Below are 25,548 nucleotides of genomic sequence, written 5' to 3' on the forward strand. Positions count from 1 at the left end.
GAGATGCGCCGGCCGCAGCGGCCATTGGAGGGTGAACCGACGGCAAAAAGGAAGACCTTTCTCTCTGTCTCTCTCTCTCACTATCCACTCTGCCTGTCAAAAAAAAAAAAAAAAAAAGTGGTTTGGGGCTTGCAGATGTGAGAGACCCAAATGAAGCTCCTGGCTTCAGCTTGGCCCAGCCCTGGCCATTGTGGCCATCTAAAGAGTGAACCAGCAGACGGAGGATCTTTCTCTGTAGGTCTGACTTTTGAATAAATGAACACTTTTTAAAAAAATGTAGTTTGCTTCATTCTGTGACCTTAATACTAACTTTGAAGGATCACAAACAGAAGCCAAGGATACCAACAGAATCAGGTGAACTAAAGGAGATGTCAAAGCAGAGATCTGAGCAGGTAATATGCAAGTAAGAGAGAGAGAGTATCTATTTCAGGCAAATTCCAACTATTCAAAATGCTCAACAAAAAATATTTAAGATTAGCCACTGAATAATTTTTTAATATTTATTTATTTATTTGAAAGGCAGAATGAGAGACAGAGATAGTCTTTCATTCATTAGTTGACTCCCCAAACAGCCACAACAGCCAGAGCTGGGCCAAGCCAAAATCAGAAGCCTGAAGCTCCATCCAGGTCTCCCATGTGAGTGGAAAGAACCTAAGCACTTGCACCATTTTCTGAGGCTTTCCCAGGCCCACTAACAGGGAACTGGATTGAAAGTGGAGCGGAGGGTGGGGGTGGGGCTGGTGCTGTGGTATAGTGGGTAAAGCCACCACCTGCCAGGGCCAGCATCCCAAATGCATGCCAGCCAATTCAAGTCCTGGCTGCTCCACTTCTGATCCAGCTCTCTGCTGTGGCCTGGGAAAGCAGCAGAGGATGCCCCAAATCCTCGGGCCCCTGCACTCACATGGGAGACCTGGAAGAAGATCCTGGCTCCTGGCTTCGGATAGGAGCAGCTCCGACTGTTGTCGCCAACTGGGGAGTAAACCAGGGGATGGAAGACCTCTCTCTCTGTGTAACTCTGACTTTCAAATAAATAAATAAATCTTTAAAAAAAGAAAGAAAGAAAGTGGAGCAGCAGAGACTATGGTCTGCTGGCACTTACACGGCAGCTACACTTGCAGGCCACAACGCTTGCCCCCAACTGATTCTTACTGTTATTCACCTTCAAGTAAATACTGGGTTAGAAAAAAAGGAGAGCACTTTAAAGAAAGCAGCTTATTCCCTCATCTTCTTGGCATTTGTGACACCTTACATCCCATCAGAGTGCCAGTTTGAGATCTAGTTGCTCCACTTCAGGTCTAGCTCCCTACAAATGCACCTGGGAGCAGTGAAGATGACTCAAGTATTTGGATCCCTGAGGGAGACTGAAATGGAGTTCCTAGCTCCTGGCTTTGGCCTGGTCAAACCCTGGTTGTTGCAGGCATTTGGAAAGTGAACAAGCAGATGGAAGATCTCTTTCTCTCTCTCTCTCCCCCCACCTCTGCCTTTCAATAAATAATAAACCTTAAAAGAAAAAAAAAAAATCCCCTCATGTGTATGGATTTCATTTTATTTTTGGTACCAAGATAAACACACATTTTAATTCCATTTTCCCATAGACTTTTTGAAGTAAAAAATGTGAGTGTAAAAATTTAAATAACAATCTGAAGAAAATGAAAGTACTAGTTTGTTTCTGAGCAAATACAGGAGTAGGTACAATACAAATGTCTGATTTAAAACTCTTGTACTGAGTGCTTGGTTTGCACCTCAAAAATGCCTCAGGGATGAGATATACCATCTATAGTACACACAGAAGTCTTGTTTCCCACAGGTATCCTGTGATCCAACGTCTCAAAGACAAGGTTGTGTTAAACACGCCTTAACAAGCACCCACGGGGCCAGCGCTGTGGTGTAGCAGGTTAACACCCTAGCTGGAAGCGCTGGCATCCCATATGGGCGCCAGTTCGAGACCTGGCTGCTCCACTTCCGATCCAGCTCTCTGCTATGGCCTAGGAAAGCAGTAGAAGATGGCCCAAGTCCTTGGGCCCCTGCACCCGCGTGGGAGACCCAGAAGAATCTCCTGGTTCCTGGCTTCAGACTGGCACAGCTCTGGCCGTTGTAGCCAATTGGGGAGTGAACCATTGGATGGAAGACCTCTCTCTCTCTCTGCCTCTCCTCTCACTACGTAACTCTGACTTTCAAATAAATAAATATATCTTAAAAAAAAAAAAAAAAGACCCATTTTAAATACTGCTCTCTTTGTAAAAGTAGAAGTCTATTACCATTGGATTTGAATCCGCTATGAGATCCCGCAGAGAATCCAGAAATCCTTGATCTTCCACCATCTGGGCATTGATGTCATGGAGTTTTGCCACACAGACTGCTGCTGTTTTTCGAACGTAGGGATCTTCATCCTTCAAGCACTTGCGGAGGGGTTCACAGAGATATTCTGTGATCTTGTCTACTCGGATGCAGCCCATAGTTCTGACTGCCAAGGCCCGAATCAAAGGATTGGGATCTTCACAGTCCTGCAAAAAACATCCACAAACAACTCTAAGTGTATCTGGTGACTAAAAGTAAACAGTCCAGTCCATGAGTCACAAAGGATGATTTCATTAATTCAAGCATCCAGTTACATTCTACCTCGAACCCAATCTCCTACACTATTCTTTTCCTAAGTACAAGGCTTCATCATTGATTTAAGACTTTAGGTTATGAACTCATTTAACTGTTTATATTCACAATAAAGAAAGTCCAGTAGAATTCATTCCAAGGCTAGGTAGAAGCCTAACAAATTGGTATGTTGCATCCACAGCCCTTAGTGGATCTGCCCTAAAAGCAGAAAAGGCCTTTGGGTTTGTATTTTGGTATAGGAAAATAAAGGGGAATTGGAAAGACACTGTCCCACTCTGTCAATTCATTACTATCAAGTAGAGAAAAAAGAGGGCTAGATTTCTGGGGCTAAGAACCAAGAAAATAAAGGAGAATGTAGGAGCTAGTTGAAGGCAGACATCAGTACTTCGAGTTAAACAGCAGACCAGGCCCTCCAAGGTAATAATAGAGCTTTTCCTTTACTAGCATGTGCTGCCCAATATAGCTCAAGTAGGACACTGAGAAAGAATTCTTTTAAATTGTCCTACATCACAAAATTTCTTTAAACCATATAAAACTATGTAGAGCTCTAACTTCTAAATACTGTAAACTAATTTCTTCCCAGTGATATTTTCCATCTATGAATCATTAGGCAGGAAGAATGAACTGTTATGTTCTCTTGGTACAATATAATTAGATAGGAAAAGAAGAAAACATCCATAAGAAATAATAAAGCATATGGGTTATTTTTCAAAAAAGTTTAAATAAATAAAGAAGTTATTTTTAGAAATGCTAATTTTGGCAACCAGCATTGTGGCATAGTGGTAAAGCTGCTGCCTGCAATGCTGGCATCCCATATGGGCACTAGTTCTAGTTCTGGCCACTCCACTTCCAGTTCAGTTCCCTATTGGTGGCCTGAGAAAGCAGTGGAGGATGGCCCTTGTGCTTAGGCTCTTGCTGCCCATGTGGGCCCTTGGATGAAAGATCTCTCTGTGCCTCTCACTCTCTGATTCTAAGACAGACAGACAGACAGACAGAAAGAGAGTGCCAGTTCAATTCCCAGCTGCTCTGCTTCCCATTCAGCTTTCTGCTACTATACCAAGGAAGGCAGCAGAAGATGGCCTTAGTACTTGGGCCTCTGCTACCTATGTGGGAGATGAGGATGGAGTAATCCTGGCTTCTGGCTTCAACTGGGCCCAGATTCAGCTGTTGGGGGCCATTTGGCGTTAACTAGCAGATGAAAGATCTCTATGTCACTTTGTCTTTCAAATAAATAAATAAAGTTTTAAAAAAAAAATGAATGAAGTTATGTTCACGATTTGCTTAAAAATTATCCAGCAAACAGGGGCAGGAAGTTGGCCCAATGGTTAAGACCCTACTTGGGATGCCTCCATTCCACACTGGAGAACCTGGGCTCATTTCTTGGCTCTGTTCCCAATTCCAGCTTCCTGCTAACATACAACCCTGAGAGCTTCAAGTGATGGCTCAAGAAGTTGGGTACCTAGCACCCATACAGGAGACTTAGATTGAGTGCCAGATGCTGTAGGCATTTGGGAAGTGAACAAGCAATGAGAGATCTCTGGCTGCCTGTCTGTTCCTCCCATACTCTCTGCCTTTCAAATAATTTTTTTACAAATCCAACAGAAAAGGAGGTGGGAATCTGGAAAGTATAGGGAGTATAAATTCAACAACAGTGGCCATGTGTCAATAACTGTGAAAACTCGCCTTTCAGCCCTTGCACACAGGGGAACAAGGCTGTGAAAAGAGAGAGGCTTGGTGTGTTGCCACCATTTCTTCCTTCTTGGGTCTCTGTGCCTCCTACAGAGCTTCCAACAGTGCCATGTTGGGACACAGCATCCGGAGGTTCACAAACTCCACGGTCCTTAGGAGCCACTATCAGCATGGCCCAGGAAGAATTTGCCATTTTCAGTGGAAAACAAGTAGAGGTTGCTAGTTATGATGACTTTGCACTTTAGATCTGGATTTGCTGCACCTTTTTTCATAGTACGACACCAGCTGCTTAAGAAATAAGGATGTGATAGGGGCCAGGGCCGGAATCATGGTGCAGTAGGTTATTCCTCCACCTGTGGTGCTGGCATCCCATATGGGTGCCCGGTTCTAGTCCCGGATGCTCGTCTTCCAATCCAGCTCTCTGCGATGGCCTGGGAAAGCAGTAGAAAATGGCCCCAAGTCCTTGGGCCCCTGCACCCGTGTGGGAGACCAGGAAGAAGCTCCTGGCTCCTGGCTTCAGATCGGCAGAGCTCCAGCCAGCCATTCCAGCCATTTGGGGAGCGAACCAGTGGATGGAAGACCTTTCTGTCTCTTCCTCTCACTGTCTGTAAATTTACCTCTCAAATAAATAAATAAAATCTTTAAAAAAAAGAAAATAAATAAGAATGTGGGGCCGGTGCTGTGGCATAGTGGGCTAAAGCCTTAGCTTGCAGTGCCAGCATCCTATATGGTCTCTGTTCGAGTCCCGGCTGCTCCACTTCTGATCCAGCTCCCCGCTAATGGACCTGGGAAAGCAGTGAAAGGTGGTCAAAGTCCTTGGGCCCAGCACCAACATGGGAGACCCGGAAGAGGCTCCTGGCTCCTGGCTTTGGATAGGCTCAGCTCCAGCCATTGCAGCCATTTGGGGAGTGAACCAGCAGATGGAAGACCACTCTCTCTCTACCTCTTTCTGTGACTCTTTCAAATAAATAAATCTTTTTTTTTTTTTTTTTGACAGGCAGAGTGGACAGTGAGAGAGAGAGACAGAGTGAAAGGTCTGAGAGAGAGAGACAGAGTGAAAGGTCTTCCTTTTTGCCGTTGGTTCACCCTCCAATGGCCACTGCGGCCGGCGCGCTGCGGCCGGCGCACCACGCTGATCTGAAGCCAGGAGCCAGGTGCTTCCTCCTGGTCTCCCATGGGGTGCAGGGCCCAAGCACTTGGGCCATCCTCCACTGCACTCCCAGGCCATAGTGGAGAGCTGGCCTGGAAGAGGGGCAACTGGGACAGAATCCGGTGCCCCGACCGGGACTAGAACCCGGTGTGCAAGGCGGAGGATTAGCCTGTTGAGCCACGGCGCCAGACAATAAAATAAATCTTAAAAAAAAAAAAAAAAAAAAATGGGGCCGGTGCCATGGCTCACTTGGTTAATCCTCTGTCTACGGCATCAGCATCCCATATGGGCACCGGGTTCTAGTCCCAGTTGCTCCTCTTCCACTCCAGCTCTCTGCTGTGGCCTGGGAAGGCAGTGGAGGATGGCCCAAGTGCTGGAGTCCCTGCACCCGCATGGGAGACCAGGAAGAAGCACCTGGCTCCTGGCTTCAGATCGGCGTAGCTCTGGCCATAGCAGCCATTTTGGGGGTGAACCAACGGAAGGAAGACCTTTCTCTCTGTCTCTCTCTAACTCTACCTGTCAAATAAATTAAAAAAGAAAAAAAAAGAAAAAGAATGATGTTCTAGGTCATCTATTTAACAGATAACAGTATTACAAGAAACGTAGTCTCTTTAAAAAATAGATCAAACTCTTGAACTCATAGCATACCAGATATGTTTATAAATAAACTTATGACTTGAAAAAAAATTGTGAAAACCCCAAGATAGGTGTTTAGGTATTCATCATGCTATTCCCTCTACTTGAATACATTATTCCATAATAAAAAAGAATCAAATGTTGGAAGATTAAACAAAAGTACCTCCTGCATCGTCCACTATTTCTAACTCATAAACATTATTTTGATAAAGATACAACAGAGAGAGCCCCAGTTTACTTGTACTACAATGATATGCCCAACCTTTGTCAGCATCGGAAAGTAAAACAGTGCAGCTTCACCTGGCTTTCTTCTGCCCTTCTGGCAGGGATGCACCAAACCCCACTACAGAAGGCTCACCATATGGCTTAAATTTCCCTGCATGACACAATACTCTGGCAAATAGATGGCTTATCACATGAACATTTCTAGTCACTGTCAGTACTTCCCTAGAGGCCTTTCTTCAGAAGAAAACTTGTTTCTTTGCAACACAGAAGCTAACTATACCTAGCATCACTTCTGAAAAAGCTGTTTTTAGGTATAATGCTCTTGAATCCTTGGGAAAAGTTACCTTCACAAAGCTGTTGACAGCCATGATGGCCATGTCTGGCTGACTCTTGGCGTAATTCATCAAGTAGAGATACACAAGCTTTTTAAGTTCCAAGTTGTCAGTCTGCATGCAGTTCACTACATCTGGAAAGAGAGAGCTAAGCAGAGAAGGGAAAAAGAACAGGAAAGTGAACGGGAGTGAGCACCATGCTGCTGGACAGAATATTAAGAAATGGCTTATAACAGAGTTACTGGATGCAAAGACAAACATCCACATAATGATAATTACTATCATGGAAATGAATTATGAAAGAAATTGTAGTATTGGTCCTAAGGTCCCTAAATAGTTTTTGAAAAAATTTTGTATTAAGAAAATATTTCAATAAACAAAGAAATAAAATGAACTCAATGAACTCATCACCCACAGATACTGACATATTGATATAAGCCCAATCTTGTTTCAGGTAATATTCTCAACCTACTGCCCCTACTGTCCCCATCTCATCCAGCTGCTCATTATTTTTAAATGTATCCTAGACACCTTTCATCTGTAATATTTTAGTGTATAATTTAGGAATCTTTTTAAAAACTCACTACCTTTATGGGGCTGGCACTGTGGCGCAGCAGGTTAATGCCCAGGCCTGAAGCACCGGCATCCCATATAGATGCCGGTTCTAGTCCTGGCTGTTCCTCTTCCAAACCAGCTCTCTGCTATGGCCTGGGAAAGCAGTAGAAGATGGCCCAAATCCTTGGGCCCCTGCACCTACATGGGAGACTCAGAAGAAGCTCCTGGCTCCTGGCTTTGGATCGGCACAGTTCTGGCCATTGCGGCCAATTGGAGAGTGAACCATCAGATGGAAGACCTCTCTCTCTCTGCCTCTCCTCTCTCTGTGTAACTCTGACTTCAAATGAATAAATAAATCTTTAAAATAAAAAAAAAAAACAAACTCACTACCATTACCATACCAAAATAATTAACAGTAATTCATATAAATCTACTGCAGTTTCACTAGTTACAAAGCATTTTAGGGGCTGGCACTGTGGCATAGTGTACAAAGCCGCCACCTGCAGTGCCAGTATCCTATATGGATGCCAGTTCAAGTCCCAGCTGTTCCACTTCTGATCCGTCTCTCTGCTATGGCCTGGGAAAGCAGTAAAGGATGGCCCAAGTTCTTGGGCCCCTGCACCTTGGCTCCTGGCTTCAGATTGGCACAGCTCAGGCCATTGCAGCCACCTGGAGAGTGAATGAATCAGTGGATGGAAGACTTCTCCTTACCTCATCCTCCCCTCTGCCTCTCAGTAACTCTGCCTTTCAAATACAATAAATAAATCTTTACAAACAAAACAAAACAAAACAAAACAAAACTTTTTAATGCTCATGCTCTTCCATCCTTGACCAATGTGAATTCATCTCCTGGCCTTGTGATGTAATTCCTGCTTTCTCATGTGATATAATGCTTCACCCAGGCTCACTCTGTTCATTTCTAACTTCAGACAGGAAATCAGTTATTTCTCTAAGATGCTGATTCCCTTTTTGTGGAATTTATTTATTCTAACATTATACATTCAGACAAATGAAAATTTGGGTTTAATCAAATATAAAGAAAGCTTATACTATTTACAAGTTCTAGCCATTTCATGATTTACCATTCTCCTATAAGACACAGAAGTTAGGAATTAATCTTCTCCCTAAGGCTTTATCAGAATACCTTATAAGTTGTAAATATTTCTAGGTATCTTATTACCAACATAAAAAGTAACAAATGCATAATTTTTATAGAAAAGAATGATGAAACAATTGGCATAGCTTCTGTATACAAATAAAAACAGGTACAGAAACAGAAATTATTTACAGAACACAAGATGGAATGCAAGTCTAAAGAATTCACATCTCCAACAAACCAGTGATTTCTATTCTGGAAGGCAAAGAAACAGTTCATACGTATAGTACCTATATGTATAGTTTATATGTATAGTTCATGTACATGTAGATATTTAATAAACACTAACAAAGCTCTCCAAAAGGAGTTTTCCTTCCATCTCATGAGAGAACAGCTGATGTGCAAAAGAACCATAAAACTGGTAAACAAACATGAAATACTAAACAATAGTAAAATTAATATCTTAAATGATTCTAACTTGCCAAGATCAAGAAGACTTAATTGTCAAAGCTTTAGAGGTAAAATCAACTTATAAAACTAGAAACCAGAACTTCTCATGATGGTAACCATTAGTCATGAGTAGCCAATGAGTACTTACAATGTGGCCAGTCTGAACTGAGATTTGATGTAAATGTAAATGGATTTTGAAGACTCCATGTGAAAAATATGTAAATAACTCATTAAAAATTTTATATTGATCATACATTAAAATGACAGAATTTTGGATATACTAGATCAAATAAAATATACATATTTTAATAAATTAGTTATTTTCTTATTTATTTGAGAGCCAAAAAGAGAAGTAGAGAGATAGAGAGGCAAGTCAGAGTACAAACTTGTTACCCATCTGCTGGTGCACTCCCCAAATGCTCACAATGGGCCAAGCCTAAGCCAGGAGCCAGGAACACAATCTAGGTCTTCCACATGGGTGGCAGAAACCCAACCACTTGAGCCATCACTGCTGTTTCCAGGGTACACATGAGCAGCAAGCCAGAGTCAAGAGCCAGGTATCAAACCCAGGCATTCAGACACATGATGCAGGCATCTTAACCACCAAACTCCTGCTCTAAGTAAGATTATTAAAATTAATCTCATCTATTTCTTTTTACTTTTTATTATAGCTACCAGAAAATATTTAAATTACTTATGTGGCTTGCACTGTATTTCTATTGGACGGCACTGAACTTGAGGTTACTTGCTAAGGAGACTGAAGCATGATCAGCTACAAGTAGCTACTCTCTTATTTATTCTGTTTCCTCATGTTATCTTTGCAGGCATAGCTTGCATCTTGTCCCTCCAAAAGAGTTCTCCAACTATTTCTATTTGAATGGATCTTTCTTTTGCAGAGTTCTTACTGCCTTTAATATATACATTTTAATACCTAATTACATAACTATATTTTATTATTCCCTAATTTTTCAAATTGGGGTCTCTTTAACTAGATAATAAACACCATGAAGGCTAATATACATCTACTATCCTTTAGTTTTAATACTGACACAGTGGCCAGAGCTGTGGCATCCCATATGGGTGCTGGTTCAAGTCCAGGCTGTTCCACTTCCAATCCAGCTCTCTGCTATGGCCTGGAAAAGCAGTAGAAGATGGCCCAAGTCCTTGGGTCCCTGCACCCATGTGGGAGACCTGGAAGAAGCTCCAGACTCCTGGCTTCAGAAGGGATCAACTCCGGCCATGACAGCCATCTGGGGAGGGAAGCAGCGGATGAAAAACCTCTCTCTCTCCTTCTCTGCCTCTGCCTTTCAAAGAAATAAATAAATCTTAAAAAAATTATAAATATGTGTGTGTGTATAGTACAGTGTGTGCAGGTATCCCTAGCGGCATCTTAGGCACTATGCCAAAAGCCTATCTCTTGTGTTACCTTTTCTATCTGGTCTCCCTGCCTGGTTATGGGAGCTGTTCTTACTGTATTGGTCTCAAGATCCCTTTTAAAATATTAATGTGTTTTGGGCCAGCGCCATGGATCACTTGGCTAATCCTCTGCCTGCAGTGCTGGTACCCCGGGTTCTAGTCCCTGTTGGGGCACTGGATTCTGCTCCTCTTCCAGTCCAGCTCTCTGCTGTGGCCCGGGAGGGCAGTGGAGGATGGCCCAGGTGCTTGGGTCCCTGCACCCGCATGGGAGACCAGGAGGAAGCACCCAGCTCCTGGCTTTGGATCGGCGCAGCACTGGATATGGCAGCCATTAGGGGAGTGAACCAACGGAAGGAAGACCTTTCTGTCTCTCTCTGTCTGTAACTCTCTGTCTCTCTCTCTCTCTCACTATCTAACTCTGCCTGTCAAAAAACAAAACAAAAAATTGTGTTTTAAGTAATAATAAATTCATTCCACAGCATATTTTAAGGGAAAAAGTTACATTTTTTAAATTAATGAGATGACTTTTTTTTACACTATTGTAAATCACTTTAATACCCAGTTTAAACAAAGACAGCTAGATTCTCGTATCTACTACATTCAACCTATTGTAGAATGTTGTTTTGGCTGAAGTATAAGAAAAAATTAGGCCAGCACCGTGGCTCAATAGGCTAATCCTCCGCCTGCGGCGCCGGCACACCGGGTTCTAGTCCTGGTCGGGGCGCCGGATTCTGTCCCAGTTGCCCCTCTTCCAGGCCAGCTCTCTACTGTGGCCCGGGAGTGCAATGGAGGATGGCCCAAGTGCTTGGGCCCTGCACCCCATGGGAGACCAGGAGAAGCACCTGGCTCCTGCCTTCGTATCAGCGCGATGCGCCGGCGCGGCGGCCATTGGAGGGTGAACCAACGGCAAAGGAAGTCCTTTCTCTCTCTCTCTTACTATCTAACTCTGCCTGTCAAAAAAAAAAAAAAAAGAAAAGAAAAAATTATATCCTTTGATACTACATTAAAAGTAGCTCACAGATGTAGGTTTCTTTTTTTTTTTTCTTAATTTCTTTTCATTTTATTTGAAAGGCAGAGAGACAGAGATAGACATCTATCTGTTAGTTCATTCCCCAGCTGCCTGCAAATTCAATCCAAGTGGCATTGAGACACACATGCTGTTACCTCCCAGAGTATGTATCAGCTGGAAGCTGAAATCAGAAGCAGAGCCAGTATCAGAACTAGGCACAATGTTTTGCAATGTAGATGTCCCAAGCACCAACTTAGCTGCTATACTAAATGTCCAACTCCACAAATGATAGTTTATAAGTTAATTGAAATGTAGCATCTGAAACCATATGAATAAACTTTTGTATTTATTTGCATTAAAATCCATTCATGTATCATACATGTTGAATGGGTCTTTTACCCATAAGTAATTCTGTGATATATGCACTGGTCATTTGAAAAATATTGGTTCACTGAGCTATTTGGACCTTCCCAAAGTTGACACAAATAATCACATTCATTTATTTCTTTCACCACCAATCTCAGAAAAATCTTTAGGCCGGCGCCATGACTCACTTGGCTAATCCTCCACCTGCGGCGCCGGCACTCCGGGTTCTAGTTCCAGTTGGGGCGCTGGGTACTAGTCCCGGTTGCTCCTCTTCCAGTCCAGCTCTCTGCTGTGGCCTGGGAAGGCAGTGGAGGATGGCCCAAGTGCTTGGGTCCCTGCACTCACATGGGAAACCAGGAGGAAGAACCCGGCTCCTGGCTTCGGACCGGCGTAGCGCTGGCCGTAGCGGCCATTAGGGGAGTGAACCAAGAGAAGGAAGACCTTTCTCTCTCTTTCTCTCTCTCTCTCTCACTGTCTGTAACTCTACCTGTCAAATAAATAAATAAATTATCTAAAAAAAAAATCTTTAAGCATTTAGAAGCTGTCAAGCTCATGAGATACCCTTTCTAATACTCTAATTTTTACTTTAAACCTCAAAATTTACTTACTGTCAAATTTTTCATTCCTGAAATAGCAGATTCATTTTGTTCATTTTTGGTAAAATGTCTCATGTCTCCCAAATGCCAGAGTCTGATTAAATACAGTCTGTCAATCACTTTCAATAAAAATAGTGTTTGCAATTCAAACAATCGCACAAGGGCTTGCTCTCAAGTCAACCATCACATTTTGCTGTGCAGAGGAGCTTTATGTGCAATTCTTATTTTAGCACACAGAATATTAAAAGATATATATACTCAAAGTCCAAAATCGAAAGTTTTAAAAAATAGATGGGGGCTGGCACTGTAGCATAGCAGGTAAAGCCATCGCCTGTGGTGCCGGCATCCCATATGGGCACCCGGTTTAGTCCCGGCTGCTCATGTTCCAATCCAGCTCTCTGCTATGGCCTGGGAAAGCAGCAGAAGATGGCCCAACTCCTTGGGCCCTGCACCCAGGTGAGAGACCCAAAAGAAGCTCCTGGCTTCGGATCAGTCCAGCTCCAGCCATTGCAGCCATTTGGGGAGTGAACCAGCAGATGGAAGACCTCTCTCTCTCTCTGCCTCTGTGTAACTCCCTCTTTCAAATAAGTAAATCTTTAAAAATAAATAAATAAAATAAAAAATAGATGAATTCTTCATGAAGGATAGCCAAAGTAAATTGTACCTTTTCTTGCCAGTATGTAGGGGTACAGAATACAATCTCACTGTTAAAACCAGCATCACTACTCTGATTAATTCTTTTTTTTTTAACTTTTGTTTTGTTTTTTAATTTTTTTTTTTTTGACAGGCAGAGTGGACAGTGAGAAAGAGAGAGAGAAAGGTCTTCCTTTTTGCCATTGGTTCACCCTCCAATGGCCACTGCGGCCGGCGCATCTCGCTGATCCGAAGCCAGGAGCCAGGTGCCTCTCCTGGTCTCCCATGGGGTGCAGGGCCCAAGCACTTGGGCCATCCTCCACTGCACTCCCGGGCCATAGCAGAGAGCTGGCCTGGAAGAGGGGCAACCGGGATAGAATCCGGCGCCCCAACCGAGACTAGAACCTGGTGTGCCGGCACCGCAAGGCAGAGGATTAGCCTGTTAAGCCACAGCGCCAGCCTACTCTTATTAATTCTAAGATACCAGCAGTTTTACCTACCACTGCTTTGCACCACCAGTGTCAACATCAAAATGGTGAAAAAGGCAAGTACTGACTAAATGTTATCACAAAAACAGCTTTAACCTCACAGACTCCCTCAGGGGCCTGCAGACAACCCTCATTTATTTTCAAGTACCCCTGTTACATTAAAGAAACAAACAATACGAACAAATGGATTTTAATATTGATTTTCATCAGGAATGCAGCAGCTGAATGCACAGTTGTAAAGTTGAAGGCTAGGGCTTCAGTCAAAGAGTGAGCTCTTTTGTATCTTCTAAAACTATCTCAGCCAATAGATTTGTACCTGTGCCAGCTCTCAGGAGGTTTTATGCCAGATCTATATTCAATAAAATTAAACTTGTTTCATTCTTCTAAAACCAAACAAAAAAACAACACTGAAGTCGGAGAATTAATGCAGAGAATTAATGCAAAAGCAACTACACGGACAGTATAGCAGTTACATACCTGCATCTCAGGTCAGAGGGCCTGGGTTTGACTCTCAGCTCCAGCATCTGACTCCAGCTTCCTACTAATGTGTCCTGGGAGGCAGTGGTGATAGCTCAAGTACTTGGATCCCTGCCACCCATGCGGGAGGTTTGTATTGCGCTCCTGTCTCCCAGCTTCACCCTGGCCCAACCCCAGCTGTTGGGGACATTTGGAGAATGAACCAGCAAATGAGAGCACATCGTCTGTCTGTCTGTCTGTCTCTTTCTCTCTCTCCCCTCCCCCATCTTTGCATGTGTAATAAATAATTTAAAAAGAAACTACTATTCTTGAGGAAGTTTTCAGTGAACAAATGTCTTCTCATAGGTTCTATAACAGTTTTAAAGACAAAGCAGTAAAGGCCATAAAATGGGGCCTGGATCACTAAGTGACCAACAGCAGAAATGATGACTTTTACCTAACATCCTTCCCCACGGTCATAGCAGCAATCACTTTCTTCACAGCCTCTTTCCTCTTTTCTTTCTTCTCATTGTTGAGTTCAGCTTTTAATTCAAAGATTTCTCCTAAAAAAGATGGGAACAAATGGGTAAGGTCCCAGAACCACAGAACTAGAGCAGGAGACTGCACTATGCAATTAAACAGAAGAACAATAGAATAGCAACTGAAATAAGATCATTAAAAAATTACAGGACATGTAAAATTCAAAGCCCTAGGAAAATAGCTAAATTACTGATAATGATACCAGTAAATGTTAAAAGCTTCCAAATTGTGACCAGTGAGAAAGGTACAATCCAGACCTGAAAGAGAAAGCACATCTCAGATACAGAATAGTATATGATATGATTTCCCATGAGGATTTTAAGGTGCTGAGAAGAAAAATAAATGTAGGTAAAACAGCTTAGAAATCAGTAGTTTATGGGGCTGGTATTGTGGCACAGCAGGTAAAGCTGCTGCCTGTACCACCACATCCCAAATGGGTTCCAGTTCGTGTCCCAGCTGCTCAACTTCTGATCCACTCCCTGCTAATAGCCTGGGAAAAGCAGTGCAAGATGGCCCAAATGTTTGGGCCACTGCCACCCATGTGGGAGACCTTGATGAAACTACTGGCTTCAGTCTGGCTCAGCACTGACTACTACAGCCATCTGGGGAGCAAACCAGAGAATGGAATCTCTCTCTGTCTCTCCTACCCTACTTAACTCTGCCTTTCAAATAAACAAACAAAAATCATTTAAAAAAATCAGTAATTTCAAAGCAGAAAAAACCTCATATATCATCTCATCTACTCAATTCCAACTTTACAGACAAAGAAATGAAGCTCAAAGGCCAGCATCAGTGGCACACACTGATACTATCTGATAAGTATTTAAAACTAACAATGTTCAGGCTGCACTCTGGACCAAAAACATTGCAATGCCAAGAATGCTCACATGCAAATCTTTATAAGTGCCCCCAAGTGATCAAATGGACAATCAGGGTTGAGAATCACTCCTCTACTCTTATTAACTCGAATAAACTAATGGGCCTAAGGATCCACCCTAAATCTAACAAGAACAATCGTGAAGATTCAAGAATGGTACAAACCAGTTATTTCAAGGGGTAAGTGTTTAGCCTGGCAGTTAAGACACATCCCATATCAAAGTACCTGGGTTTGAAATCTGGCTCTGATATAGGCAGATACACAGAATAAAACTGATTCGGTTTGTGAGCTGGAAGACCACACCCCTATGTGACCTCATGCCCCTACCTGACCACACCTGTGTGACCACTAGCCAGTCAAGTTAACTAACACTCCCCTTTTGTAGTGGATTAAAAGGCTGGGACATGGTGTGCCCAGCCTTTTCCTTTTCTTTGGCTTTTTGCAGTGTGGGCCCATGGTGCTCTGTGCCTCCAGGGCACGTGGCCTTCGGGTCACCTGCCCCATGCTTCCTGGCTTGCATGCTCCTCCACATGGCTGGCTCCTGGTACTCGATATGAATCTAGATCTATCTCTCTTATAGACTGGGCCCTCACTCTCCTATGAATCTTTCTCACTGAATAAAAGCTTAAAATGTATCATGCTGGGCCGGCGCCGTGGCTTAATAGGCTAATCCTCCGCCTTGCGGCGCCAGCACACCGGGTTCTAGTCCCAGTTGGGGTGCCGGATTCTATCCCGGTTGCCCCTCTTCCAGGCCAGCTCTCTGCTATGGCCCGGGAGTGCAGTGGAGGATGGCCCAAGTCCTTGGGCCCTGCACCTGCATGGGAGACCAGGAGAAGCACCTGGCTCCTGGCTTCAGATGGGGTGGTGCGCCGTCCGCAGCGGCCATTGGAGGGTGAATCAACGGCAAAAAGGAAGACCTTTCTCTCTGTCTCTCTCTCTCACTATCCACTCTGCTTGTCAAAAAATAAATAAACTTAAAAAAAAAAAAAGTATCATGCTGCCTCATTCATTTACGCTGGTATTCAGAATTCTTCTCTGAATATTAGGCAAGAAGCCACACAGGCTTATTAATATTGGGAATTTATTAATTAGCACATGGTGATATCGTATGGCACTCCATATTCTGCTATCAGCTCCAGCTCCTGACTCTAGCTTCCTTACTAATGCAGATCTGTAAGGCAATGGTAACAGCTCAAGTAACTGGATTCCAACCACCCACATGGGAGACCCAGATTGAATTCTTGGCTCCCAGCTTGGGCCTTGCCAAATCCCCATCGCTGTGTGCATTCAGGAAGTCAAGCAGCAGATAGGAGCTCTGTCTCTTAAAGTAAAAGTTTATTACTTGTTTTTTTTTTTTAACATTTTATTTATTTATTTGAGAGGTTGAGTTACAGACAGTGAGAGGGAGAGAGTGAGAGAAGGGTCTTCCATCCATTAGTTCACTCCCCAAATGGCTGCAATGGCTGGAGCCGATCCAAAGCCAGAAGCTTCTTCTGGGTCTCTCACGCAGGAGCTACTACTTTCCTAGGCCAGAGTAGAAAGTTGGATTGGAAGAAGAGCAGCCAGGACTAGCACTGGCACCCATATGGGATGCCAGCGCCACAGGTGGAGGATTAACCTACTGTGCCAGAGTGTCACTGGCCCCTGTTACTTGTTTTTAAAATGTATTTACTTTCATCTACTTGAAAGGCAGAGCCATAGAAAGAGAGAGAAGGAGAGCTAGAGATTTTCCATCTGTTGGTTTATTCCCCAAATGCTCACAACAGCCAGGGCAGGCCATGCTGAAGCCAGGAGTCCAGAACTTCATCTGGTTTCCCATGTGGATAGCAGGGACCCAAGTACTGGAGGCATCACTCGCTGCCTCGGAGGGTGCACATTTAGCAGGAAGCTGGATCAGAAGTGGAGGTGGACCTCAGCCTAAGCATTTTGATATGGGATGTGGATGTCCCAAGAGATGACTTAGCCCTCTGTGCCACAATAAATTGTTAAGAGAGAGACATAGGAGCCAGTACTGTAAGTGCAGCAAGTTAAACCACAGCCTGCAGTGCTGGCATCCCAAATGGGCACCAGTTTGAGTCATGCCACTCTACTTCTGATCCAGCTTCTTGCTAATGGCCTGGGAAAGCAGCAGAAGATGGCCCAAGTCCCTGGCCCCCTGCACCTATGTGGGAGATCTGAGAGAAGCTTCTGGCTCTTGGCTTCAGCCTGGCTCAGGCCCCACCATTGTGGCCATTTGGGGAGTGAACCAATGGATGCAAGATCTCTGTCTCTCCTTCTTCCCCTCTATAACTTTACCTTTCAAATAAATAAAAAATCATAAAAAAAAAAAAGAGAGTTATCTCTAATGGTGTATCTTGAATGACTAATCGCTTAGGCCCTGAAGTGTAAAATGTCAAGGACTGTCACTACTACTTTAAGGCCTGGTCTCCAGGCTCACCTATCTTCAGGAGGTTGCGGCCATAATAAAAAAAGGTTAATGGAGCCAGTACGGTGGCAAAACCAGTAAAAGCCGCTGCCTACAGTGCCAGCATTCCATATAGGTGAGTTCAAGGCCCAGCTGCTCCACTTCAGATCCAGCTCTCTGCTGTGGCCTAGGAAAGCAGTGGAAGATGGCCCAAGTCCTTAGGCCCCTGCACCCGTAGGAGACCCAGAGAAAGCTCCTGACTCCTGGCTTCAGGTCAGCTCAGCTCCAGCCACTGTGGCCATTTGGAGAGTAAACCAGAGGATCAAAGACCTCTCTCTCTCTCTCTCTCTGTCTCTGTCTCTCTTTAACTCTGCCTTTTCAATCAATAAAACACATCTTTAAAAAAAAAGTTAACAATCCTCGTTTAGTTTAAAAAGGAAGGAAAAAAATTGTATCACTGAGCCCAAGAAAACCACAACCTCCCATCTATACGCTTAAACCTGTTTAAAATACTTATCATTTTCTTCCACCTTCAACAGTTTTGTTTTGTTTTGTTTTTTTAAGATTGATTTTATTTATTTGAAAGGCACAGTTAGAGAGAGAGAGGAAGAGACAGAGAGGTCATCCACCTACTGGTTTACTCCCCAAATGGCCACAATGGTTGGGGCTGGTTCTGACCAAAGCCAGAAGCTTCTTCTGGGTCTCCCACATGAGTACAGGTGCCTAAACACTTGGGTCATCCTCTGTAGCTTTCCCAAGTGCGTTAGCAGGGAGCTCAATTGGAAGTGGAGCAATCAGGACTCCATCCAGTGCCCAGATGGGATGCCAGTGTCCCAGGCAGCAGCTTTACCTGCTATCCCACCATGCTGGCCCCTCAAAACTGCTCTTAACATTTCTTTTAAGCAAATCTTATTCATTCTCTAATACAGAAATAGTGGAGATGGCTCTCCATTCCATTCTCATGAAGCCCCTACCTGGGATGGATGAAACTAGGAGTCAAAGAAGTTAGGCACTAAAAAAAGTCTGTTTCATCAATATCCACTGTCAACAAGACAAATTGTTACAAAATCACTATTTTATTTAAGCTACAGCTGCAAAAAACAGCATAGCCAGAAAAGCTGACCCCTTTTAAAGAGTGGTTCTCTTCAACAAGTCCTATGTTGCCAAATCTACTTCTTAGGGTTTTTATCACTACTTCTGAGAACAGCAAAGGACAAACAGCAGGGTATCAGAAAGTCTGAACTGTGAATAGCAGCAGGAGCTGCAGGATCAAAACAGGATGTAACTGAAATTATTCCAATTCCAACAGCATACATTTAAAGAATATGTTCTCCAGTGGCAGTTCTGGTAGGCGTTGCAGGAAGCAAAAGGAACACAATCTATCCATTTATTTTTAAAATATGGCATTTATCCGGCAGTGATTCAGGTTGTAATTCTCAAACTTTCATAAATGCCCAAATAAAAAAGTTACAAGATAAAGTTTGAAGAACTAGCTGAGTTTTTAAATTATATCCCTTTATGGCCGGCGCCGTGGCTCAATAGGCTAATCCTCCGCCTTGCGGCACCGGCACACCGGGTTCTAGTCCTGGTCGGGGCACCAGATTCTGTCCCAGTTGCCCCTCTTCCAGGCCAGCTCTCTGCTATGGCCCAGGAGTGCAGTGGAGGATGGCCCAAGTGCTTGGGCCCTGCACCCCATGGGAGACCAGGAGAAGCACCTGGCTCCTGCCTTCGGATCAGCGCAGTGCGCTGGCCATGGCAGCCATTGGAGGGTGAACCAACAGCAAAGGAAGACCTTTCTCTCTCTCTCACTGTCCACTCTGCCTGTCAAAAATAAATAAATAAAAAAATTAAAAAAAAAAAAAAAGAGGCAGCCTCCTCTTCTGTCTCTCAAAAAAAAAAAAATTATATCCCTTTATGTTATTACAGACAATATGCTGGTCAGAAAAACACACAAATTGAAACAAAAGAAAAAAGCAAATAGATTTCCAAAAGATAACAAAATGAGAAAAAGCTGAAAATAAATGACAAGCAGCTAATATGAAGTAAAAGTTATGGTAAGGAGGAGAAAGTTGGGTGGAACCAAAAAAGAGTGACCAGGAAAAGCAAAATTTCTTATTTATGATTATTTACTATAACAATAAATTCTTATCTTTTTTAACCTCCTCCTTCCCAAAATCAAATTCATCAGGCATTGCTAAAAGCTTGCAATGGTTCTTAAATCTTGGCTACACATTACAGTAATCTGGGGAGCTAGTTTTTTCCTAAGTTTCCACTTACTTATTTTCACTTTATGTGAAAGAGACTGAGAGACAAATGGAAAAAGCTCTTCCAACCACTGCTTTATTTCCCAAATGCCTGCAACAGCCATAGATGGGCCAGGCTGAACCCAGGAATCTGAAACTCAGTGCAGGTCTCCCATCTGAGTAGCATGGGACCCAGCCATCATCTGCTTCCTCCCAAGGTACACATTAGCAGGAATCTGGATCAGAAGCAGAAGAACCAGAATTTAAAGCAGGTATTCCAATACATGGTGCAGGCATTCCAAGCAAATGCCCACACATGGGGAGTTTTTAAAACCCACACCCAGATCATACCCCAGACTATCAAAATCAGATTATCTGGGGCTGAAATCCAGCATCAATATTGTTCTAAAGTTCCCTGGGTAATTCCAATGTGCAGCCAAGGTTGAAAACCACTGACTGGGGCTGGCACCGTGATGTAGTAGGCCAAGCCTCTGCCTGCAACACTGGCATCACATACAGGCCAGTTCGTGTCCTGGCTGCTCCTCTTCTGATCCAACTCTCTGCTGATGGCCTGGGAAAGCAGTGGGAGATGGCCCAAGTGCTTGCACCCCTGCACACTTGTGGGACACGGAGGCAGCTCCCAGCTTCGGATCAGCCACAGTTGTGGTCATTTGGAGCGAACCAGCGGACAGAAGACCTTTCTGTCTGTCTCTCCCTGTCTGTCTGTAAATCTGTCTCTCATTTAAATAAATAAAATCTTTAAAACGAAAGAAAACCACTGACTAATAGTTGATATAAGTAAGCAACTCACTCAGGCGTTTTCTGAATTTTAAAAGAATTTATTTACCCATACTTAACTCCAAATGACAGAAAAGACAGATAGCTCTAGCTTTCTGGAAAATGTTGTGGTGCTTCCTTGTTTATTCCAGGCCCCTACAGTGTACTCTCTCTGCTATTAACTTTTTTAAAGTAATTTCAAGCAGATTCCCCAATTGTCAACGTTTTGCCACACTTGCTTTATCACTGTCTCTGCACACTTACATTATCGTTTCCCAACTCCATTTAGCAGTGAGTTGTAGACATCATACTTCTTGAGTCCTAAATACAAGAGCACTTTAAAAAGTTCATGGAGGGGTCAGTGCTGTGGCACAGTGGGTTAACACCCTGGCCTGAAGCGCCAGCATCCCATATGGGCACCGGTTCTAGTCCTGGCTGCTCCTCTTCCAATCCAGCTCTCTGCTGTGGCCTGGGAAAGCAGTGGAAGATGACCCAATTCCTTGGTCCCCTGCACCCACTTGGGAGACCCGGAAGAAGCTCCTGGCTCCTGGCTTCGGATCGGCATAGTTCCGCCATTGCAACCATCTGGGGAGTGAACCAGCGGATGGAAGATCTCTCTTCTCTTTCTCTCTCTCTTTGCCTCTCCTCTCGCTGTGTAACTCTGACTTTCAAATAAATAAATAAATCTTAAAAAAAAAAAAAAGTTCATGGGAAGGGGGTTAAAGCCACCACTTGCGATGCCTACATCCCATACTGGACCATGGGTTAAATTCTTGCTCCCATCCAACTTCCTGCTAACATGCTTGGGAATGCAGCAGATGATGGCCCAAATGCTTGGGCTTCTGCCACCCATGTGGGAGACCCAGATGGAGTTCTTGGCTTCTGCCTGACCCAGCCCTTGCTGTTGCAGGCATTTGGGAAGTAAACAGCAGATGCAAGATCTCTCTCTCTCATTCAGGAAAATGGAATTAAAAGATGTTTTGATGCATACGTGTTTTAAACTCATGCAGTTTTTTCACAACATACATTTTCCATCAACTTTTACAAGATCCCTTATATGTCAGTGTATGTTTTGTAAGGGTGAGGAAATTCTTTTATAGAACCATAATACAAGGGTCAAAATCAGGCAGTCTAACATGGATACATCATAATTTAACCCACAAACCTTATTTAAAGATCTCAATACCCTTTTTCATATTGTTGGTTCCCAGCCTACTCACACTTCTACACTTCCATTTCTTATTTTTTTTTTAAAGATTTATTTATTTATTTGAAAGGCAGTTACAGACAGGCAGAGGCAGAGACAGACAGACAGAGGTCTTCCATCTGCTGGTTCACTCTCCAGATGGCCACAACAGCCAGAGATGTGCTGATCACAAGCCAGGAGCCAGGAGCTTCCTCTGGGTCTCCCACATGGGTACAGAGGCCCAAGGTCTTGGGCCATCTTCTACTGCTTTCCAGGTCAAAGCAGAGAGCTGGATCAGAAGTGGAACAGCCAGGACTCGAACCAGCATCCATATGAGATGCCAGCACTGCAGGTGGCAGCTTACCTGCTATGCCACAGTGCCAGTCCCACAGACTTCTCACTTCTGAGCAAGGATACAGTTCAGGGTTCTGCATTATACTTACTGTCATGTCTCTTTAGTCTCCTTCAATAAGAAATGGTTCCTCTGCCACATGGGTGGCAGGGGCCCAAATACCTGGGCCATCTTCCACTGCCTTTTCTAGGCCACCAAGAAGCTAGATCAGAAGTGGAGCAGCCTGGACATGAACTGGCCCTGATATGGGATGCCAGCATCGCAGGTGGTGGCTTTATCTGCTATGCCAAGATGCCAGCCCAAAATCTCTACTTTTTTATTTTTTTTTTTTTTTGACAGGCGGAGTGGACAGGGAGAGAGACAGAGAAAAAGGCCCTCCTTTGCCGCTGGTTCACCCCCCAATGGCCGCCGCGGCCAGCACATCTCGCCGATCCGAAGCCAGGAGCCAGGTGCTCCCCCCCGGTCTCCCATGCGGGTGCAGGGCCCAAGGATCCAGGCCATCCTCCACTGCCTTCCCGGGCCACAGTAGAGAGCTGGCCTTGAAGGGGGGCAACCGGGACAGAATCCGGCGCCCCAACCGGGACTAGAACCCGGTGTGCCGGCGCCACAAGGTGGAGGACCAAAATCTCTACTTTAATAAAACTTACTCAAACATACTCATCTGTAAAAGTAGATTCCCAATGAGACTATGCACAACACATATGTCTGAAGAGGTCAAGTACATTCTACTTGGGACAGTCTTATACCACAACTTTTGAAAATAATCCCAAAGATCTGATCAGATTTTCTACTTACCTTTTTTATTGGTTGTAAAGTACTTGGAGTCGGTCATGATTTTGGATCTTTAATGTGTACCTACAGAAAGAGGAAAAGAATTCCTTTACCCAGGTTATACACATCCAGCAAGGCAAGAACATTAAGATTTAAGAATTTCTGCATTCAAAAATGAGCATCTTCCTTATCACCAACACTGGAGATTCAAGGGATGCAAAGAAAATTAAAAATGTAATTCCTGCCTCAAAAGCTACTAGAGGTAGTAAAAGGGCCAAATGACATAGGGTAATAACCTACTCTGAACCTGTTAGAATTTTGTGATTTTATCCACAAGATCTCCTCAGAGCCATCAAGAGCTAAAGAGAGACCTTTCTGTAAATACATCTTCAATTAGTCACTCCAGCATTAGAAGTACGGAAGAGTTTATTTTGAAAGCATTCACCAATACTTTCTTATCTAGGAAAATCTGGTTACTGCCCTGCCTCAAAAAGGAGTCACTCCAAAGCAGCACAAGGTCAAAGGGCAAACAATTCTTCCTACCTATTCAATACTGCAAGTAGCTTTGAAATATCTACAGAGGCAAACACACTTTACACATGGATTTTTTAAGTACTGTTTTTCATATTTCTAACAATCTACATCCAGCCCAGTTGTATTCCCAAATAACAAAACAGCATCAGTTTACACTCAAAAATCAGGCAAAAGACTGAGGTCATTGTTGTGTCATATTGAGCACACAAGACAATCAGTACTTGTGTTGAAACTTCAGGGGCTGGCGCTGTGGTGTAGTGGTTGAAGCTGCCACCTACAAAACCAGCTTCCCATATGGGTGCGAGTTTGAGACCTAGCTGCTCCACTTCTGATCCAGCTCTTTGTTGCGGCCTGGGAAAGAGTAGAAGATGGCCCGAGTCTTTGGGCCCCTGCACCTGTGTGGGAGACCTGGAGGAAACAACTAGCTTCAGATCAGCTTTGGATGTTATGGCCATCTGCGGAGTGAACCAGTGGATGGAAGACAGACTCTCTCTCTCTCTCTCTCTCTCTCTCTCTGTGCTTCTCCATCACGCTCTGTGTAACTCCTTCAAGTAAATAAATTTTTAAAAACAAAGAGGGCCAGCGCCATGGCTCATTTTTGTTAATCCTCTGCCTACAGCATCAGCATCCCATATGGGTGCCAGGTTCTAGACCCAGCTGCCCCTCTTCCAGTCCAGCTCTCTGCTGTGGCCTGGGAAGGCAGTAGAGGATGGCCCAAGTGCTTGGGCCCTGCACCCGCATGGGAGACCAGGAGGAGGCACCTGGCTCCTGGCTTCAGATCAGCGCAGCGTCGGCTGTGGTGGCCATTTGGGGAGTGAACCAACGGAAGGAAGACCTTTCTCTCTGTCTCTCTCTCTCACTGTCTATAACTCTGTCAAATAAATTTTTAAAAAAAGAAAGAAACTTCAAAGGCCACAGATTTCAGCCTCAATTGTACGTCTTCCATCCCAATTCCAGGAGAATTAATTCCACTACTAGGAAGGGAGTTCAAAAAGCTAGTGGGAAGAGAGTTAAAAGATTTACTTTGGGGGCCGGTGCCGTGGCACACTAGGTTAATCCTCCGCCTGTGGTGCCGGCATCCCATATGGGCGCCGGTTCTAGACCCGGTTGCTCCTCTTCCAGTCCAGCTCTCTGCTATGGCCTGGGATAGAGGTGGAGGATGGCCCAGGTCCTTGGGCCCCTGCACCCGCATAAGAAACCAGGAAGAAGCTCCTGGCTCCTGGCTTCGGATTGGCGTAGCTCTGGCCATTGCAGCCATTTGGGGAGTGAACCAACGGAAGGAAGACCTTTCTCTATCTCTCTCTCTCTCTCTCTCTCTGTAAACTCTACCTGCCAAGTAAATATTTTTTTAAAAAAAATAAAAGGTTTACTTTGACAGAAAAAACTTTTGAAATCTATGCATAGTTTTTTTAATCAAATATATTTCTCATGAATATTTTAAGACCCCTTGTATGCATGCATTTCAGAATTTTTTGCACTAAAATAAACTTATCTTTTAATTCCATTTTCCATATCATTTTTGAAGTACCCTTGTAAAATAACAACATCAGACTGGGTACATTCTCCTAATGAGGCAATGCTTTCTGACTTGAGTAACTCTAGAACCCTGTCCAATCTGCTTGAGTTCTTTAACTATATTTAAAAAAAAAACTTTAAAAATTTATTTATTTGAAACACAGAGTTACAGAGACAGAGAGAGGGCCAGTGCTGTGGCACAGCAGGTGAAGCCACCACCTGCAGCTATAGCATCCCATATGGGTACCGGTTCAAGACCCTGATGCTCTACTTCTGATCCAGCTCCCTGCTAATGTGCCTGGGAAAGCAGCAGAGGATGGCCCAAGTCCTTGGGTCCCTGCATTCACATGGGAGACTCAGAAAAAGCTCGTGCCTCCTGGCTTCGGACCAGCTCAGCTCCAGTTGTTGTGGCTATCTGGGGAGTGAACCAGCAGATGGAAGATCTCTCAGCCTCTCTGTTTTGCCCTCTCTCTCTAACTCTGCCTTTCTCATAAAAAAATAAATAAATCTTTTTAAAATAATAATATTCCTTCTGAACTCAAAAATGACTATCTTCTCCAAGGAACATCATTAACAATACTCACTGCAATTTCAAGACAAGGCATCCCAGTACCTGTTCATTACTATCAAGTCAATACAACA

General features: G+C 43.9%; 1 protein-coding gene across 11 annotated transcripts in view; it reads right to left on the bottom strand.

The window, feature by feature from the left end:
- Positions 1 to 25,548, bottom strand: part of AP2B1 (adaptor related protein complex 2 subunit beta 1) — a 159,778-nt gene that overhangs the window by 129,096 nt on the left and 5,134 nt on the right. For 7 of the 11 annotated variants that reach the window (XM_062175575.1, XM_062175577.1, XM_062175572.1 and 4 more), the window contains exons 2-5: positions 22,882 to 22,941; positions 14,165 to 14,270; positions 6,655 to 6,790; positions 2,259 to 2,504 (exon numbers count right to left, since the gene is read on the bottom strand). In XM_062175575.1, the coding sequence (XP_062031559.1) occupies positions 2,259 to 2,504; positions 6,655 to 6,790; positions 14,165 to 14,270; positions 22,882 to 22,918 (525 nt within the window). In that variant the 5' untranslated portion in view covers positions 22,919 to 22,941. Of the gene's footprint in view, positions 1 to 2,258; positions 2,505 to 6,654; positions 6,791 to 14,164; positions 14,271 to 19,805; positions 19,912 to 22,881; positions 22,942 to 25,548 lie in introns of those variants that run through there. The other 4 variants (XM_062175568.1, XM_062175567.1, XM_062175566.1 and 1 more) reach the window with 2 other exon arrangements.

The sequence above is a fragment of the Lepus europaeus genome, chromosome 18, assembly GCF_033115175.1.
Source record: "Lepus europaeus isolate LE1 chromosome 18, mLepTim1.pri, whole genome shotgun sequence".
Lineage (NCBI taxonomy): Eukaryota > Metazoa > Chordata > Mammalia > Lagomorpha > Leporidae > Lepus > Lepus europaeus.